The sequence below is a fragment of the Phocoena sinus genome, chromosome 18, assembly GCF_008692025.1.
Source record: "Phocoena sinus isolate mPhoSin1 chromosome 18, mPhoSin1.pri, whole genome shotgun sequence".
Lineage (NCBI taxonomy): Eukaryota > Metazoa > Chordata > Mammalia > Artiodactyla > Phocoenidae > Phocoena > Phocoena sinus.
Window position 1 is genome coordinate 66,975,583 of NC_045780.1, and position 19,268 is coordinate 66,994,850.

Below are 19,268 nucleotides of genomic sequence, written 5' to 3' on the forward strand. Positions count from 1 at the left end.
TAGGTTTCCTCTTTGAGAGGAATAAATATACAGCTCATCCTATATGTGTGTTTATTTCCAGCTCTAGATTTGTAAGGGAAGAGAGACTAGGCACAGTGCAGGAATTTGGATCCATTGCCAAGGGTTGAAAGATGAATGGGGTCTCGTTTTTAATAAAAGTTGCTATGAACAGAGAAAATTTTTGACTTACAGGCATCTATCTCCCCAAGTTTTGCCACTGCTGCCTGCCTTCCCACACTTCTACCTGCATGTTTGGGGAAGTCGACAGCCTTGCTGTGTGGGTGGATGGAGAGGAGAGATCCTTGCCGTCTCCTGACACAAAGCTGGCCTGACTGTCACTTCACTTACTGGATATGACGCCATGATGAGTCAAAGACAAACTGGCATGAGGTCCGGCCTCTCAGCCTCTTCCAGCATTCTCTCTGGGCCACATCTCAGGAGTCAATGGCTTCCAAGGTCAGACCTGGCTGAGTCTGCTGAACATTCTAGAGGCCACCAGTGTGGGGAGGTGCTAAGGGTACCCAGGAGTTTACTGCCTAGTCAAAGAGATGTGAAGCAATCAGACAAGGTCACAAAGTGAAATAGTCAAGGATTCAAACATTATTGCATGGGAAGTAAGCTCCACGGCAGAGCCTTGGCCCTAAGTGGGAGCGGGGAGTAAATTAGGAGTTTGGGACTAACATATACACACTACTGTGTATAACAGTGCAGAGGCAGGTCTTGAAGGATGTGTAGGAATTAGATAAGGAACTGGTGAGGTTGTTCCTGACCAGAGTGAAATGTAAGGGGTAGAGCTGGGGGTGGGGTAAGGGGCAAGGAGACTGGCCTTATAAATGTACCAGCATCATGCTTTACATGTGTTCTCACCTTTAACCCTATCAGATGGGCCCTATTCTCGCTCTTTAACATGTGAAGACATCAAGGCTCAGATGTGGCCGTGGCTCTAATCAGCAGAATGGCCTGCATTTGACCTCAAAACTCTGACCCTGAGCTCAATGCTTCCCCCTTATCCCACCTTCTTCCCCAGTAGCCTTCGCGGCTCAGATAGGAGTTTCAGAATCAGTTTCGGACTTTATCCCACAAAAGATGCAGACAGAGCAGCTATTACTACATCAGCTCTAAAGTGGGGGACAGTGTAGCTCACACGCACTAAAGGCCACACCGCAGTGAGTGAGGGAGTGAAGGGAAGACACACGTGGGCAGGACTAGAAAATCTCCTTGAGCAGGTGAGGAGAGGTTAGGTTACTGAGGAGGTCAAAAGGCAGGCTGAGGGCAGGGCAGCAAAATGCGAAACGAGAGACTTGCAAACACTCATCTACAGGAAGTGAGTGGGTAGGTGTGAGCTGGGATGGGCCGAGCGCAGGTTAACCGGTAAGGAAGCTACTTTGTTGATGAAGTGATAAAATTGGGATAGAGAGAAAAGGGAAAATGTGGGGAGGGGAGGATGAATACATTCGTCCCTCAGTATCTGTGGGGCATTGGTTCTAGGACCCCGAGTAATACCAAAATCCATGGATGCCCAAGTCCCTTATATAAAATGGCACATTTGCATATAACCTACGCACATCCTCTCTTCTACTTTAAATCATCTCTACGTTACCTAAGACAATGTAAATGCTATGTGAATAGTTGCCAGCGCATGACAGATTCAAGTGGTTTTTTTTTGGAACTTTCTGGAATTTTATTTTTTCAAATATTTTCTATCCATGGTTGGTTGAATCCATGAATTCAGAACCTGAAGCTATGAAGGAGGACAGACGGTAACTAAGAAAATCAAGAAAATTCAGGGAGGCATTTTGATCCTTTACTCTCCCAGCAGCTCTTGCCAGTTTCTATAGTATCTGTGGATTCACCAGCTCTCAGCTCCCCGCCACATCAACCTTCTACAAGACATATCTCCCGATGACTTACATAAATAGAATGGCTCCTGTTGACACTTCTTCACTTTTATTTGTACTATAAAGGAGAAATTTGTTGCCTGGTGTTTTCTGACACTGGTTTATGAAAAACTACAGCTAGTCTAGCACTTAGACTCCATCATGCCTCGGCATCACATATAATGTGCTGAAACTTTTGGTCTGTCTGTTTTAGCTCTCAGTGATCAAATTATAGTATTATCGTCACTCTCCTTGCTCTGGAGTTTCCAAAGATCTCAGAGTTTATGTCGATGAGCTTCCTATAATCAAATACAGACACTTTTCGGTATTTACCACAATGCATTTCTGGAAGCAGCATCATTAAGCTGAATGCTGTAAAACGTCACCCATTTTCCCATAGTCACTGTTGCCTCAGGCACTGCAGGTCTGACCCAAGACCTGCATTAACTACATCAAAGTTATGAGAGGCAATAAGTCAAAAGAGCAAACTGACTACAACCATGCCATACTTCTACAATAACAGAAAAGGGAAATGATGATGCAAGTTACATTATAAATTGGAACAAGACCCCAGATCAGTAAGGTGGCTTACCCAAGTCACATAAATAATAAGAGAGCCAGGACTAGAACCCAATTGTCTGTGTCCTGCCTAGGGTAGTGTTTTTTCCCTTTCACCACACTGCCTTCCTGAGAAAGTGCTTTAAATAATCATTAAAGGGACCCCAAAGTACTACAGAGCATACAGACAGCACAAAGATAACACAAGCGTCTCTCCATGAGTAAGCTCTTACCAAGTGCCAGACATCATGCTAAGCTTTTATACGAAATATCTCATTAAAACCCAAAATGGCCCTGTAAGGAAATATTCTTCTCCCTAATGTACAGATACGGAGACTGCAGCTTTGAGAAGCTGAAAAACTTGTGCAAGGTCATCTATTAAGTGGCAAAACCAGCTATACAACCTCCCCCAAGCTCCTAACCTTCCATTTTACAATGAGGAAAAGGACCTACAATGGTTAAGTGACTCATTCAAGGTTACGTAAGGGATTAGAAACTGATCTCCTAACACCATGCTTAGTCCTCTTTCCCTCCCTCAAACCATAATCCAACATGAATATGCTAGCTATACATTTTTTTGAACAGTCAATGGATTTTCTTCCTCCTTAAAATTTAGAAAGGTTTTGGAGGAATCAAAAAGATACCCACGGATATTAAACTCAATTCCTTCTTTTTCTCAAAATATTGCTCATAACTCTTCCATTATTCATTCTTTCAATTCTTGTCATTGTTATCCCGAGATATTTGAAAGGGCCAGAGAACCACTTTAGTTATGAAGATCCAGGAGAAAAGGAATTGCTTGAATCAATTCCTATTGTTCATCTTCTTTTCTTTGGTCTTCTCTGACCCCTGTAACATTAAGGATGGCCTTGAACAAGGAAAGAAGTTAAAATAGGGAGATCTAAGGTGTGTGTGAAGAATGAGAAGAAAACCCTACCATATTCCTTTGCCTTGGAAAACTGTGTTTAAGAATTGCTTTCTTTTTTTTTTTTTTTTTAACATAAACTCATAACCTAAGTCCCCTCATTTTTCCTGCTGGTTATGTGAACCTATCTGAGAAGAGGTGAAGGTTTGAAAATTGAAGTATGGGTGTTTATTAGACAAGACTGGGTGTGCAGAAGCATCCATAAATAGTGGTTTGCTCTAAGCCCAGTGATCTAAGAATTATTAGTAAATGCTATACCTTGTCAAAATATTCATATTCATGTTTTGTGGCATAGCCTAGGAAATTAAAATAGGCGAACTATTACCACAGGATAACAGTAGCACCTGCTTACTACCACCAAGCACTTGTTAATTACATTATCTAAGGCTCACAACTACTTATGCATTAGGGACAACGTTTGATTCCCATTACAGAGAAGAGAAATACTAAGAATAAAAGATGTTGAATCACTTACCCATGGTAACACAGTTATTAGGTCTAGAAGCTGGGTTTGAACTGGATCTAAATTTAAAGAGTAGGAGATGCTGCCTCCCATGGGATGTAACTTTTTTTTAACTTGATTTTTTATTTATTATTTAATTAAATCAATTAATTTATCTATTTGGCCACACCCCATGGCATGCGGAACTTCCCGGACCAGGGATTGAACTCGTGCCCCCTGCAGTGGAAGCGTGGAGTCTTAACCACTGGACCACCAGGGATGTAACTTTCTATTGCAGTAGACTTTGATCACTGTATGGTACTGGATGTTGATGCTTTTATAATAAAAGATTTTAGTTTGGAAAATGATTAATATGAATGACAGTCAAGACTTTCACGAACAATAAAGAAGTTCAGCCTATATTTATTTAGTTGTCAGTGACAGGTCAAGATATACATACACAGAAAGGGAAGTGCATTTGACATCTTAGAAAATCCTAATCTCATCAAAATCAAATTTATTATCAATACATATGGAGTGTCAAACAGATCATATAATATTTAAATGCACAAAATTATTAGTTGAATGCCTATTTAAGTAGAAGCTGAAACCAAATTTTATTTAGGATTATGAATTTTCAAATAAATAGACCAAGGGAAGGGAAGCAACATTTATCAAAAAACACTACTACATATCAGACACTTTATATACATTACTTAATTTAATATTCAGTAGAACTCTGTGAAGTGTCTCATCCATTTTCCAGAGGAGAGCAAATTTTAAAGAATAATGTGCTTAAGATTCAAGCAGGTTGGAAGTGGCTGGACAGTTTTAGAACTCAGGTTCACTGATCTCCAAATCCTGTTCTCTTGTGTCTCCACCATATTTGAATTAGATTGGAGCTTATGGTCAATGTAGGACTGGGGTGAAGTTCTTTATATGGTTCCCTTAAAAACTGCTAACTACTGAATTTACCTATTGGTTTACAAAGTTTTAACCATTTAAGAAGAAAGTTCCAGTAGAAGCAAACTTTTTTAAAATCCAAGTTCGATATCAGAAATGTCTAAAAATATGGTTAGTTGATGAGACCAACAAGGAAATTCAAATTTCAGTCCAGTAAACAAGAGCTAGAAAGCAGATGAATGAGGGCACCATTTCACCCTCCCAAGGGTGGTAAACGGGCAAGAAACTTCTGTAAAAAAAGAGTCTACCAGGAGGAGTCCTTTCATCCAGGACTCTTTTTTTTTTTCTAAACAATAATTTTAAAAGGGAGATACTGTTTTTCTCCACTGTTTTCATAGAACCTTACCTTCATATAAATCTCAGGTTAAACAAACATCACTACTTGATTCGTTCTACTTGAGAAGGAATGTTTTGGGCAGCCTGGAGGAGGCAACTGTGAAAGGAGCGACTAGAGGTTAATTCAGTTGTAGGTAAAACCATAGAGCTCAATTCCATAGTATCCCAAGGAATCGATGACGATTCAGGTACGCAAACAGAACAATTCCATTTTGAAGCCCAAAATGGGGAGGATAAAAAGAAGGACTGGAGGGAAAGAAGGAAGGAGGCGTTAAGTATTGGCAAGAAAGGAGAAGAGGGGTTATTGTTTAATGGGCACAGTTTCAGTTTGGAATGACGAAAAGTTCTGGAGACGGAGGGCAGTGACAGGTGCATAACAGTGTCAGTGCACTCAATGCCACTGAGCCGTACACTTAAAAATGGTTAAAATGGTCAGTTTTATGCTCTGCTTACTTTACCACAATATTTTAATTGGGTGAAGGATCTGAATAGACATTTCTCCAAAGAAGAAAGAATTAGGATTGGAAAGAAAGATGCCTAATTATACGTAGGTTTTTGTTTTTTTTAATCCATAGTATAAAATTATTCTTTTCACATTAAAAATTATTTATTGTTGCTGTGTTTTCCTTTAAGAGTTCTCTTTTCATGAAACAGGTAACTGAGTGCAAATGCAAATTCTTCCTCAGTGAACCATGCAGGCTAGAAGCTGAGTCTATTCTGAGGCCATAACAAAAGCCCACTGTTAACCCAGTGCAATGCATCTTCATACTTTTTCTCAACAAATGTTTATAAAGAGCCCACTATGTGTCATGTGAAATTCAAAATTCTGGGAATACAGCAATGAACAAAACAGTCCCTGTTCTTGTGGCTCTTACACTGTCAAGGGGACAGGCAATAAACCAACATGTAAGTAATTACAGTCAAAGTAATTATTATATAATAAGGATCACCTCAAAAAGTAGAGAAGCTGAAAGAATGGGCCTAAGCACTGAGCTTTGAGGGAGGACAGTTAGTAACAGAGAAGTAAGAGAGAATGTAGGAGCTTGCTTTCTTCCTTTGGTTTCTATTTTGCCATCTATTATACCAGGATATTTAGGGCACTTTCTGAGGAGTTATTAGGGAGGACAGATGGCAACCTGGTTAACTACCCACCACACTGCAGAGATGCCAATGTGGTACAAGCAGAGTGAGACACTAAGGCCCAGAAGGGTCACAAAGCTGGTTGGTGGCACAAACAAGCCTCCCGAAATTCCACTCCAGGACTCTCTTTGATTTTTCCTTTGCACCATCATTTTACACACATTGAGTGGTTTTGTTCATCTTTCTCTCGCTCTCTGACACACATACACAAACACCCAGGCAAAGAACTAAAAAGGAAGAAAACAAAACAAAACTACTTTTGCTGGAAATTTTTAAATGGCAGTGTCATCCTATCAATTTGAGAACTGTGGAAGATGACTACAGTACACAAAGGCACACTTCACGTCCCATGCATGACATTAACTTACCCTTCTGTTTACTGAATCCCAGCATTTGGTTACTCTTCTGCCTTTGGTGTCTTAAAAGCCAGTTCTTAGCAGACTGAATTATACATTCTGCTCCACTGTTTTACTACGGCCAAGATGTGCCCAGGATCCTAAGTCTAACATAATGGCAGTGGACACAAAAGCAGGGCGCTGAGCAGGATTGGGGACTTAATGTTGAATCCAGCAGGATCTTGCTTCTGTGATTTTTCTTGGCCTGATTCTTCAATTTATTACTGGGAGCAAAACCCCATATTGAAAAAAACAGGTTTAAAGGAATGCTTTTGGAATTTCTTTTCAGTCGCTGCATAAACTGGTTTTTAAAGGTAGAAAAAATGTTTTCTTAGATTCTCCCTTCATGTCCAGAGGTCACCTTCCCTGAAGTAGCCTCAGATGTGGGCAGCCTGTCTAATCCCAGACAGCCTTGTTTGCTCCGGATCTCACTGCACATATTCTAAACTTAATATTTTTAGAAAAATATCTTATTACCTTTTCTATAATATTTTACAGTATTTTTAAATAGTGTGGCCCAATTATTATATATTATTTCTTGATGTAGTAGAGGAATTTAGCCTTCCTTAATATACATACAGTCCCTAATTTTAAAAATGTTTGTTCAAAATTCCCTTTGCCACTTGGCTTGGAACTCAAGTAATTTTCCTATGGAGACAGTGGTGGATTTGATGGTTAGGTCTCCAGGCTGGCCTATAATAGTGTACTTAACTGGTGACATTGCTCAAGGATAATATTGTGCTCACAGCATGAAAGAGGCTAAATACCATGTGCATGGATGTTTCCACATCTTTAGAATTCAAGAAAGATGCCAAAAGCATATGCTTAACCCAAAGCCCCAGACAGTGTGTGATAGGAAAGTCCTTCACCTTCTCCACCAGCTGAGGGTAGAGGAACCACAGTCTATGGTTCATGGCGTGATTGGAATGTTTGTTGGGGAAGGTGTGCGGAGTAGGAATGGGATGTACGGCGTGGAACCAAGAATGCCAGAGGATGAATAGGAAGGTAAAAGCTGGAACCTGGTCCTGGGTGGCCACCAGATGCATTCACACCACCCTCTTTCGCATTTGCCTTGGATGCTATAATTGATTTGCCAATTTCTTTTTTCCTGGCTGTCGTGTGGCCCTTCCAATCTAGCATTTTGTTCTACTTCGACCTGCTCTGGCACCTGCAGAGCAAACATGGTCTCATAGCCCCTCTCTTCCTGAATGAGCACACAACACTCCCGAAAGCGATTTTCTTTTCAACACTGCTATAGCAACAGGGGGAAGCGTGTGGAATAGAAAAGCTCCTCTCAAATGCCTTTCCTTTCTTCCTCATAAATATCATTTTGGAGAAAAAGTCACCCATGAATGATGTATGGATTTTTAGATGATCTGAGGTGTAGATTCCCGTCTCACCATGAAAGCAACAGAAGTAAGCCTCAGCGTTCCCTCAGGGGTGGAGCTGGGAATCGTGATCAAAGCATCGCTGCAATACTCACAAGAGGCTGGATTTTCCCAGGTGACTTGGACTCATGCAAGGAGTGGGATCTTACTCAAATCAAGCAGTTCCATGTATGTATTTTATCCAGATGATATCAATCGCCAGGGTGGACCCTCGTCAGTAATTTTCAGTGAGGCCAGTGTTACTGCCTTTCATACAAAAACTCAGTTAGTAGTATTTTAAATGATAATTCTTAGAAAGTATATCTGAAAAGTCTTTTTGTTCAAATATCGTAGAGTGGAAAATACTAGACAGTCGTGAGTCATCAGCAAAGTGATATGTCATTGAAAACAGAAGAATTAGAGTTTTAAGTGTAAACTTTATATTAATGACAGAAGGCAAAACAATAATCTGCACTGAAGTACCTTTAAGTTCTGCTAAATATTGTGGGCCTTCCCACCAACCTCAGGTTGCTCTTCCCAAGAGTGAAACTGGTTGTCACACTTGAGAATTTTCTCCCACAACCCAGTATATGCCTTTTCTGTATAAATAAAACTCCACTTGGAAAACAAGTCAAATACGGCAGAAGACCCTGCCCTGCCCTGGAAAAACGCACCGCTCAAATAATGAATGTGACTGGTTTTCAAAGTGTCTTTTCATGCACCTCTAATTATCTTTGAACTTTTTATACAATTAAAATTTACAAATACTGGGACTTCCTTGGTGGTCCCCCGGCTAAGACTTCGCCTTGCAATGCAGGGGGTGCGGGTTCAATCCCTGGTCAGGGAGCTAAGATCCCACAGGCCTCGCGGCCAGAAAACCAAAAACAGAAAACAGAAGCAATACTGTAACAAATTCAATAAAGACTTTAGAAAAGGTCCACATCAAAAAAAATCTTCAAAAACAAAATTTACGAATAGTCATGAAATAAGTCAAAGTTCTTGAAAGTGTTCATTGATCAACACATATCACGAGAATTACTCTGATAACATATGTCCACCAAGAAACCAAAGGCATTTGCTTTCGATGTTAATAATTCATAGTATGCTAATCTATAGTAATCTACCCTAGAATTAAGTACAGAATTCTCTGGCAGCCAAAGATGTACAAATGTCTTTCTGCTTTTGTATAGTTTGCTTCAACCAAAATACAAGTTTCACCTCTCAGACAAAACCAGGGAATTTCAGACAGTAGAGGCTTCCATGGAGAAGACGTGTGGAGCGCTAGGGAGAAGATGCAGAGAATATTAAATAACGCAGGGCCTGGAGGACGGAGGAACACCAGTGGAAAGTAGCGAAGAGCGACATGAGTGAGAGAACAAGAAGAATACCGTGAATAAAGACAAAGATACTGGGATGGTGAGCAACAGGCTGGCCTCCTTAGCTTGGCCATATTTTGAGGAAATTCCATCCAGTTGTCTATTTTTAGATTAATGATAAGTTTTGTTTAAGGAGACAGTGAAACATCCCTTTCTTTAATTATCTTCTGAGGAAACAGGGCCCTGTAACCATGAGAAGAGATTTCTAAGAAATATTCTAAGTCTAGAAGTTTTCTTCAGGTGCCATTTTTGTTTATCTGCCATGTTTCCATCCTCTGAGTGATTCTGCCCCCAGCCTGGAATATTTTTCCTTTTATCTATATAGAAGATGGGGTGGGGGGATGGGGATGAATGTTTCTTTTTCTTGGATATTCCTGAAGCCTTAGCTGTTCTGAAAGGGTAAGAGATGTAAACTCTCCAAGGGGTTCTTTTCCTGCCTCCACTGCAACCTCTTGCTTGTGAGAGGCCTGTTGGTCTTCTGTAGTTGCCAACATTGTGGCATTATGCCTCGGTAAGTTCTTACTTATTCAGCCATCCATGCAACCAGTAATTAAGAAGTGCCTCCTATATAGCTAGTCCCATCCTTTTTACTAGGGATCTAAAGAGGAATGAGACAGTGCCCCTGTCCTTACGAAATTCGGTTGTGCTGTGGACCCAGTTAATGCAACAGCCCTGCTTGGAAATGTCTGCTTGAGCTCTTATGCTAGTGGTATGCAGATCCACTGAGATTCCTTCAGATTTCAGCAAGGCCACACAGATATTTGATAAGGTATATTATATCTACCTCTCCAAACTCAACGTTACAAAGACAGTTAGTATTGAATGTTTAACTGAAACATTCATTAGCCCTCTTTTCTAACTGTTTCTCGTGGTTTGGATCCCTAGAAACAGTTGGTCTTTTCACTGAAATGTTTTTTTCTATCATTTAAGCCAAGCAGTAAGAGTTCTTACTGAATTTACTACTGAACTAACATTTTAAAGGATAACTCATCTGACATCTCTGAATGTGTGCAATGAACACACTGACATAAGAAGTGCGAACATGTCTAGAAGTCATCTAGAAGCTCACAATTTCCAAAATTATTTATATGTACATTTCCTGGAGATCAGCCACAAGGTAGAAAACTCAGAAAGTATTAATACTTGATACCTGTGAAGCACTGAGGAAATTATATGTTGATTTATCTTCTTTGAACCCTCTTGCCTGAGTGCTAGTTAGTTCCGCTGTTGAGTTCGTGGTATTCACGCTTTCAAGTTCAGTGTTTCAGCTTCTGCACAGACTATTTTGCTTTCAACCGAGTGCATTTCTCACTCTGGTCAGCTCTTTTTCAAGTGCACACCAAAGGTAAGGGCACATGATGGCTCATTCTGAATCCATCATCATCTTGGAAAAGACAAGGCAATATGTATATTTCGTATCTGGTGAATCAGTCAAGGGAGGTCAGTAATTTCTTCTTAGGTAGAAGGTGCCGGTGGGTCAAGTACCCTGTTCCTTTGGGTGAAAGCCAAATGTCTGAAAGTTGCAGGATGAACTCCCCATTAGACGTGCTCTCTTGATCCCGCCCACCATCACCAGCGCTGCCTCCCTGGATGATGCCTTCAGCCTTGGCTACGGCCCGGCTCAGGAAGCTAGCAATCCAGGCTTAGTAGATATCTCCTTCAAGAAAGTAAGGCTCAAGGAGAACACAAACTAGCAGCTCAGAGCTGAATTCAGCCCAAAGATATATCTGACCCATACAGAGTTGTTTTCCGTAATGTGAATCAGCAGCTGAATTTCCAGCTTCTTTTGGAAGATGGAAAGGTCAGGCACTATAGAGCCCAGGCTTCTGCAGGTGACAGGTGGCTGGAGGTGAGTACCTGCTGCTCCATTCCTTCTAGGCACGGGCCCTTCCATCTGCCACACTTCCAGGCTGATCCACCCACTTATGCCCATTTCCTGCCTAGCCCCAGTAGGCTTAGCATTCAGGCAGTGCCTAACCCGGTCCTCTTTGCAGTGAGCTTGACTGCCATTGCACTGTGAGTCAACGGTAGGCATTTCACTGGGGATGCAGGGGTTATTAAATGGCTGCTCATAACACATTTGGTGGGGAAACAACCCATTTAATGTTCTTTGAGGCCATTCATATTTTGTCTTCAGTATATACAAATGAGACTCATTGTGTCCTGGGCTCATATGGGAATCATTTACGGATGTGGATTAAGCAGAATCTTTACATTCTTAAATCCAACCACCTGAAGGAGATGTTCATTGCTTGGTAGACTCTGTTGCAGCCAACTGATACTTTTGCCTGCAGACACTCTTGTTAAAACTAGAGGGTCCGGGCTTCCCTGGTGGCGCAGTGGTTGAGAGTCCGCCTGCCGATGCAGGGGACACGGGTTCGCGCCCCGGTCCGGGAGGATCCCACATGCCGCGGAGCGGCTGGGCCCGTGAGCCATGGCCGCTGAGCCTGCACGTCCGGAGCCTGTGCTCCGCAACGGGAGAGGCCACAACAGTGAGAGGCCCGCATACCGCAAAAAGACTAGAGGGTCCACTGAAGATTTATGGACGCAATCATTTTTTGAGATCAAGTGTGTCTTTGTCTTAAAAACAGAATCACCGATTTGGTGGGCATCAGCTATTCTCATTTTTGTGTGTTCTCCTTTTAGTGGAAAAAGAAATTGAAAATAATGCTTTCAGTTCAAGATTTTGATTTACCATAAAAGGTTAGCTAGAATCTTATTTTAATAATTTAATCCCCATCTTCATCATGATTCTGTTATAGAAAATAATACTTATTTGAGTCTATCAGAGAGATAAACAGAAATACAACTTGTTCAATACGTTCGATTTCTTTCCTATGATACAGCTTGCCAGGGCCCCTTAGAAGCTGAAGCGGTGGAACTCTGATTGGGTAGGGGCTTCTGCTGTCATAAGCAGACATGTTTGCAGCATCCGTCTGGAGGAGGCCTAGGGTAGGATGTGGTTGACCACCCAGGCAGGGATGACCTAGCAGGGAGCCTAGCAGCCCACAGGTCCATCAGCAGTTGCTATGCACCTGGTTCTTGCACACTGTCATTGCTGCCTCTCATCCAGTGCTCCAGGCTCTGTTTGCTTTAGGCCCTACCCCATGGCCTCGCCTTTCCCTGATTCCCAAGCTCCCAGAGGGGTTCTAAGCACTGACCTCCACTGGCACCCTGAGAGGCGCAGACCTGCTCTTTGGAATCACTGTCTCCTGGTCCCATCGGAGACTGTCACTACACCCTGGAGGGGATTCCCATGCCAGGGAGCAGAGTGAGCTAACATCTCTAAGCTCATGCTGGTTTGCACAAGTACTTGGTATACTGTGCAAGCCAGCTGACACTGTTCATGCTGCCTTCTCCATGTCTGTGAAATATGACCGGCAATACTGACATAGCTCTTAAGGCTTTGATAAAAATTTCTTAGTACCTCCTGGAAAATCAGGGGAGTATCTATTAAAATTAAAACAGAGACAATAACGATGCTTCAGGGAGGGGACTTTTAGGGGACCTAGTGTAGTAGCTATTTCTCTGACCTCTACATATGCTGGCAGTCCCCAGGGGAGTTTTCGACTGACCTTTCCAAAAAAGCATGGGCTGCAGTGCCTGGAGGTTGAGGAAGGAATTTTGGATATCAGCCTCAGTTTTGATGAGTTCAGGGCAGGAAGGATGCCACTGACAGCCAGTCTATAGAGGTCACTTTGGTGAACTGTGGTTTAATTAACCATTGTTTTAAAATAGACCAGCTCAGGATTAGGACTTGTCAATATCAGACTTGGAGCCCATGTTCTGGGACCACATATAAGCCTGTTCTTTTAGGAATTTTGTATCTGTATTGAAATATTCAGGTACCTCCTGAAGCTTTTTTTTTTTTTTTTTTTTTTTGCGATACGCGGGCCTCTCACTGTTGTGGCCTCTCCCGTTGCAGAGCACAGGCTCCGGACGTGCAGGCTCAGTGGCCATGGCTCACGGGCCCAGCCGCTCCGCGGCATGTGGGATCCTCCCGGACCGGGGCTCAAACCCGCGTCCCCTGCATCGGCAGGCGGACTCTCAACCACTGCGCCACCAGGGAAGCCCCCTCCTGAAGCTTTTGATCCTCCTGGCCATTGAAATTACAATGGAGGCTGAAGAAGTTTTCATATATAGAACCGATTTTATATGTTCATATTGAATTGGTGTGGAAGAGAATCTCCGAAGAGAGGCAACAGGGAAACACAAGATTACCTATTCATCTTATTTTAAATTATGGTTTTTTGATGTGAATTAAAAATATAATCTGACTAAAGAAAAGCCATAGCAAAAACTAGACAGAAGAGCCCTCTTTCCCTCAAAACAGCTTCTCCACACCCTTCCCGCTTGACACACGCCCACTTGGCCCTCCTCTTCCCTCCAGAGGTTCCATCCTGCTGGAAACTGTCCTCCCCTCCCCGTGGGCCCTACGACCTGTAATGTCATGTGCCTTCTAACATCAGAAGCAGCGATCAAAGGGGCAGGAGTGCAACAAGAGGCTCTCAGTGGGGAACCGGTCCTCATCTGCATTCCTGATCTGTCTATATTTCCAAAATGTATTTCACCCCAGAGTACACTTAATTCAGACTGTACCAACAAGCTATATTTCTCAGGAAAATATTTAATAATCAAACGGTATTTCTGAGAAAAATGCTACCACCAAAAAACACCCATAGCTTTCCTACCATCTAAGATCAAATCTCTTAAACCTCTTGAAGCTCACAGCTGGCGGGGATGTAATTCATTTTTTAACATCACACATACAGTCCTCAAGACAGCCCAACACAGAGACCAGGGTATGGCCAGAGTTTTCTGGCCTAGATGCCAGGAAGCAGTGCGGCTGAGAGTTCAGTAGTACCAGAGGTCATTTTTATTTACGTCTTTATCCATACAACGGATGGTGTGTAGGCTGAGGCAGAGGGGCAAAGCAGTCTGGGTGAGCCCAGTTAATGCTTCTAGTTAACTTCAGGGCTGATTTACAGTTCAATTACATCTGGGTGGCCGGACACGTCTGTTTGTCAAAGTCAAGTCCAAAGCATTGTTAACTAATTTCTATAATACAGATTTGCCCGTTGCTGGGCTCTCTGTAGGATACTTTTTCTTTCCAGGTGGTTGGGAATTTTCATCCTATATGGCATTTTCATTTCAGTTAATAAGCAAGAATGTGAATATGTTCTAAAGCATATATTATTATATATATCAATTTAAGAAATTGCAAGTTTGTTTTCCATAAATATTTTAGAGAGGCTTCTGCTAAAGTGAAAAGAAAGACAAAAGAAAAACATGATCTGATGTCCTAGGGCACATTCTTATTTGGAAAACTTACAGACAAGATTGAAGCTAAGGGATGAAATAGAATAATTCCTATTTAATAATCAAATATCTAAATCTAAGAATGAAGCTATAATATAGCCATCTGAAGAATTTGAATGTTAGCTATTTGCAATGACTGTTCAAAGACAGTATGATGATAATATTTACATATAAACCATTATATCTCATTATTTTTAGTTGTATATCAGTACATGAGATATTTTTTCCCAATTAATTTTAAATTCCTAGAACTTTTTGAAAAACAAAAAAGTGATCTGCTGTTATCCAAAGTTTTGAGTTTCCATTTAGTATAAATATTTAACATACATGAATTCTTCCTCTATTTTTATCAATTCCATACATATCTGTATATTCCAATAAAATAAAGGATACTCATATTTATTTCAGAGGAGAAATTAAGTGTATGTACTAAAACTGTTTTATATTAACTGCAGAAATACCCACTTAACGTAAAAAATATCCACATGTATAAATTCTGACATAATGGGATAAGAAATCATACTTGTAGAAGTGAGGCTTTTATTGGGAACTGGATCCCAGTGTGTAGGAATATTGGCTGACCTTGACCATAAAGAATATTTACCAGTTATTTGGAAAACGAAGACTCTTGGCTATTTAATAAATAAACATTTTGTTTATTAATTGCACAAAGTTTGGTCAAAGCATTGCACAAAGAATAAATATTTTTGTTAGAATGTGTCAAAAGCTTGGCTTTTAAGCTTGACATTTAGTTGACTGGGTCACACAGGGCAAACTCCCTGTCCTTTGCAAAGTTATGGAGTTGGAAATGAACTTATATCAAACTTGCATTTGATAGTTTAGTTTTATCTGTGCTTTTGGAATTATCAAGACTGTTTTTAACAGCTTTATTAGAATGTTATTTCTTGTTTCTTTAATATGGGACATTTAAACGGTTCCTGAATTTGAAACTAATTGTTATTGTATCTTGGGAACAAAATTACTTTTGATGGGAACATATCTTTGAATTATAAATGCAAGTTAATAGATAAGTATTACTTAAGTTGTTACACATTTTAAAATATTTATATTTAATCTTTACAAAGAACCTTTCACGTACAAACTAATTCTTTGATTAGACTTCCTGATCACATTAGCAAATGTTAATTGAATGAGAATTGAATGTATAATAAAGAGATACGAAGCCAAAACTAAGAGAAGAGATTAAGGTCTAAACACACTGCATGCCCATATATATGCAGTCACAGTTTTACAGAAAACAGTGTGCATTGGAATCATCATTCTTTACAGCGGTCACAGAGCAGAATGCTTACGTGTAAACATTTTCAGCATGAAGGGTGGGGATTGTGCAAAATTATAATTGCATCAAAACTATGAGAAATTGCAGGAAATTCCTATTTTTAAATGTCTATCTTCAAAGAGTAAAACTTAAACTAGCTATCTTCCCTCAAGAAGGATGTCTAAATCACACTTGTCTTTTTCTTTAACAGATAATTCTGAAATAATCAGCAGAAACGGAATGGAATGCCAAGAATCTGCATTGAGAATAACTAAACATTGTTACTGTACATACTATCCTGTTTCCTCCTCAATAGAATTGCCACAAACTGCATGCTAAATAAAGATTTAGTTCTTCTGGACAGACCACAACTCTAAGAAGCTAGTGCTGCTATATCATATATGAGTATTAAATATGGTATGCTTAGTATATTCCAACCTAAGATAGTTAACTACCTGAGACCAGCTGTGATGTTTAAAGACATAAAGGATAAAGTTTACTTTTAAAGGGTTTCTAAACATAGTTTCTGTCCTAGGAATATTGTCTTATCTCCATAACTATAGCTGATGCAGAAAGTCCAACCAATTTACTCATTTTGACTCAGAATATTTCAAAGTTAGCAATAAACAATTAGCATTAGTTAAAAAAAAAACAAAAAACCTATTCCAAGGGCAGGTTCGATTCTAACTTCAATTACTGTCATTTCATTTACCTACTGGATCAAAGCTGTTTCACTTCTTGACAACACGAATGCTGCAGCAAAGATGAGAAGTGAAGTAAAACCGTTACCTGTCCTGCAGGTCTAAAATTTGAACGGAAATTCAAGCACAAGTACTGGGGACACATCAAAGTGTGGTATTTGGTTTGCCTGGAGATGCCGCATTGAATCATGTGATTCTAGAATAACATTAACTAGATTGAAAAAGAAACTTTGCACGGTATGATCTTCATACCCCACCAAACAAAGTCTTGAAGGTATTATTTTACAAGTATATTTTTAAAATTGTTTTATAAGAGAGACTTTGTAGAAGTGCCTAGATTTTGCCAGACTTCATCCAGCTTGACAAGAATGAGAGGCCCATGCCAACAGTCTAATCAAAAGGATTAGTCTTTCAAACTCACCATCCGGTTGCCTGTTACAGAATAACTCTTCTGAACTAAAAACCTAGACAAACAAGGAAGCTGTAGGTGAGGAGATCTGTATAATATTCTAATTTAAGTAAGTTTGAGTTTAGTCACTGAAAATTTGACTGTGACTTTAATCTAAATTACTATGTAAACAAAAAGTAGATAGTTTCACTTTTTAAAAAATCCATTACTGTTTTGCATTTCAAAAGTTGGATTAAAAGGTTGTAACTGACTACAGCATGGAAAAAAATAGTTCTTTTAATTCTTTCACCTTAAAGCATATTTTATGTCTCAAAAGTATAAAAAACTTTAATACAAGTACGTACATATATATACACATACATATATATATACTATATATGGATGAAACATATTTTAATGTTGTTTACTTTTTTAAATACTTGGTTGATCTTCAAGGTAATAGCGATACAATTAAATTTTGTTCAGAAAGTTTGTTTTAAAGTTTATTTTAAGCACTATCGTACCAAATATTTCATATTTCACATTTTATATGTTGCACATAGCCTATACAGTACCTACATAGTTTTTAAATTATTGTTTAAAAAACGAAACAGCTGTTATGAATTACTATTATGTGTAATTGTTTAAAACATCCCTTTTCTTTGTGAACGTATTAGTGATTGAAGTATTTTGACTTTTGAGATTGAATGTAAAATATTTTAAATTTTGGCACCACCGCCTGTTCTGAAAACTAGATGCACCAACCATATCATCTTTGTTTGAGGAAAAAGAAATCTGCCATTTTAATTAATGTCGGTCAAAGTCTAATGACTATTTATCTTATATCATAGATTTGATAACCCTATCAAAAAAAATCACATTCTAAGTGTAATCTTACATAGTGCTTGTATTGTTGCATTTGTTTTAATTTGTGGGAAAGTATTGTATCTAACTTGTATTTCTTTGGTAGTTTCATCTTTATGTATTATTGATATTTGTAATTTTCTCAGCTATAACAATGTAGTTATGCTACAACTTGCCTAAAACATTCAAACTTATTTTCTTTTTTCTTTGTTAATTCACTTAAACTCATTGAAAACATAGTATACATTACTAAAAGGTAAATTATGGGAATCACTGAAATATTTTTGTAGACTAATTATTGTAACATTGTCTTTTTTTTCTTTTGTTTCATGATTTTGATTTTTAAAGTTTTTAGCACACAACTATTTTCAGCCCTTTAATAATGGAGCATCAGAAACATCACCTATACCCCCAAGCGAATATAGGAGACTGTATTTTTACTATGATATCCATTTTCCAGAATTGTGATTGTAATATGCAAAGAGTCATAAATATGCCATTTACAGTAAGGAGGAGGCAAGGCAAATGCATAGATGTACAAATATATGTACAACAGATTTTGCTTTTTATTTATTTATAATGTAATTTTATAGAATAATTCTGGGATTTGAGAGGATCTAAAACTATTTTTCTGTATAAATATTATTTGCCAAAAGTTTGTTTATATTCAGAAGTCTGACTATGATGAATAAATCTTAAATGCTTTGTTTAATTACAGAACAAAATCACCAATATCCAAGACATGATGATAGCAATTCAACAAATACTGTAGTTAAAAGATGAACTCGCCACTTGTATGGGAACTACATTTCACTCTTGGTTTTCAGGATATAACAGCACTTCACCTAAATATTCTTTGAGCCATATCACTGGTAACATTTCTACTAAATCTTTCTGTAACACTTAAAGAATTCCCTCATTCATTACCTTACAGTGTAAACAGGAGTCTAATTTGTATCAATTCTATGTTTTGGTTGTAATATTCAGTTCACTCACCCAATGTACAACCAATGAAATAAAAGAAGCATTTAAAAGGATTTCTAGTCATCCTCCTTTCTTTGTTGTTGAGACAGATTGATAATTAGCCAAAACAAATGGCTTTTACATTCATACAGATAACATTTCGTAGCTTCAAAGAAGAGCAGGCTTTGGATTTTTGGGCTTTTTAACAGTAAGAAAAACAATTTACAAGGATCATTTTGGAACTACTTCTATTATCCTTTGAAATTAGAAATAAAAATAAATCCCACCACTCAGCCCTCATCTTCAGAATTCTGCCTGAATATGAAGAGATGTGAAGAGATCAGTAACCAAATGGGGAACAAAACGTCAGTTAAT

General features: G+C 39.2%; 1 protein-coding gene across 9 annotated transcripts in view; it reads left to right on the forward strand.

Annotated features, from left to right (window-relative positions):
• The window catches only part of MBNL2 (muscleblind like splicing regulator 2), a 153,543-nt gene extending 134,576 nt beyond the window's left edge, over positions 1-18,967 (forward strand). For 4 of the 9 annotated variants that reach the window (XM_032611221.1, XM_032611220.1, XM_032611219.1 and 1 more), the window contains one exon: positions 16,189-18,967. In XM_032611221.1, the coding sequence (XP_032467112.1) occupies positions 16,189-16,203 (15 nt within the window). In that variant the 3' untranslated portion in view covers positions 16,204-18,967. Of the gene's footprint in view, positions 1-8,007; positions 8,193-9,193; positions 9,420-16,188 lie in introns of all 9 variants that reach the window. The other 5 variants (XM_032611216.1, XM_032611217.1, XR_004346674.1 and 2 more) reach the window with 4 other exon arrangements.
• The last annotated feature ends 301 nt before the right edge of the window (positions 18,968-19,268 follow it).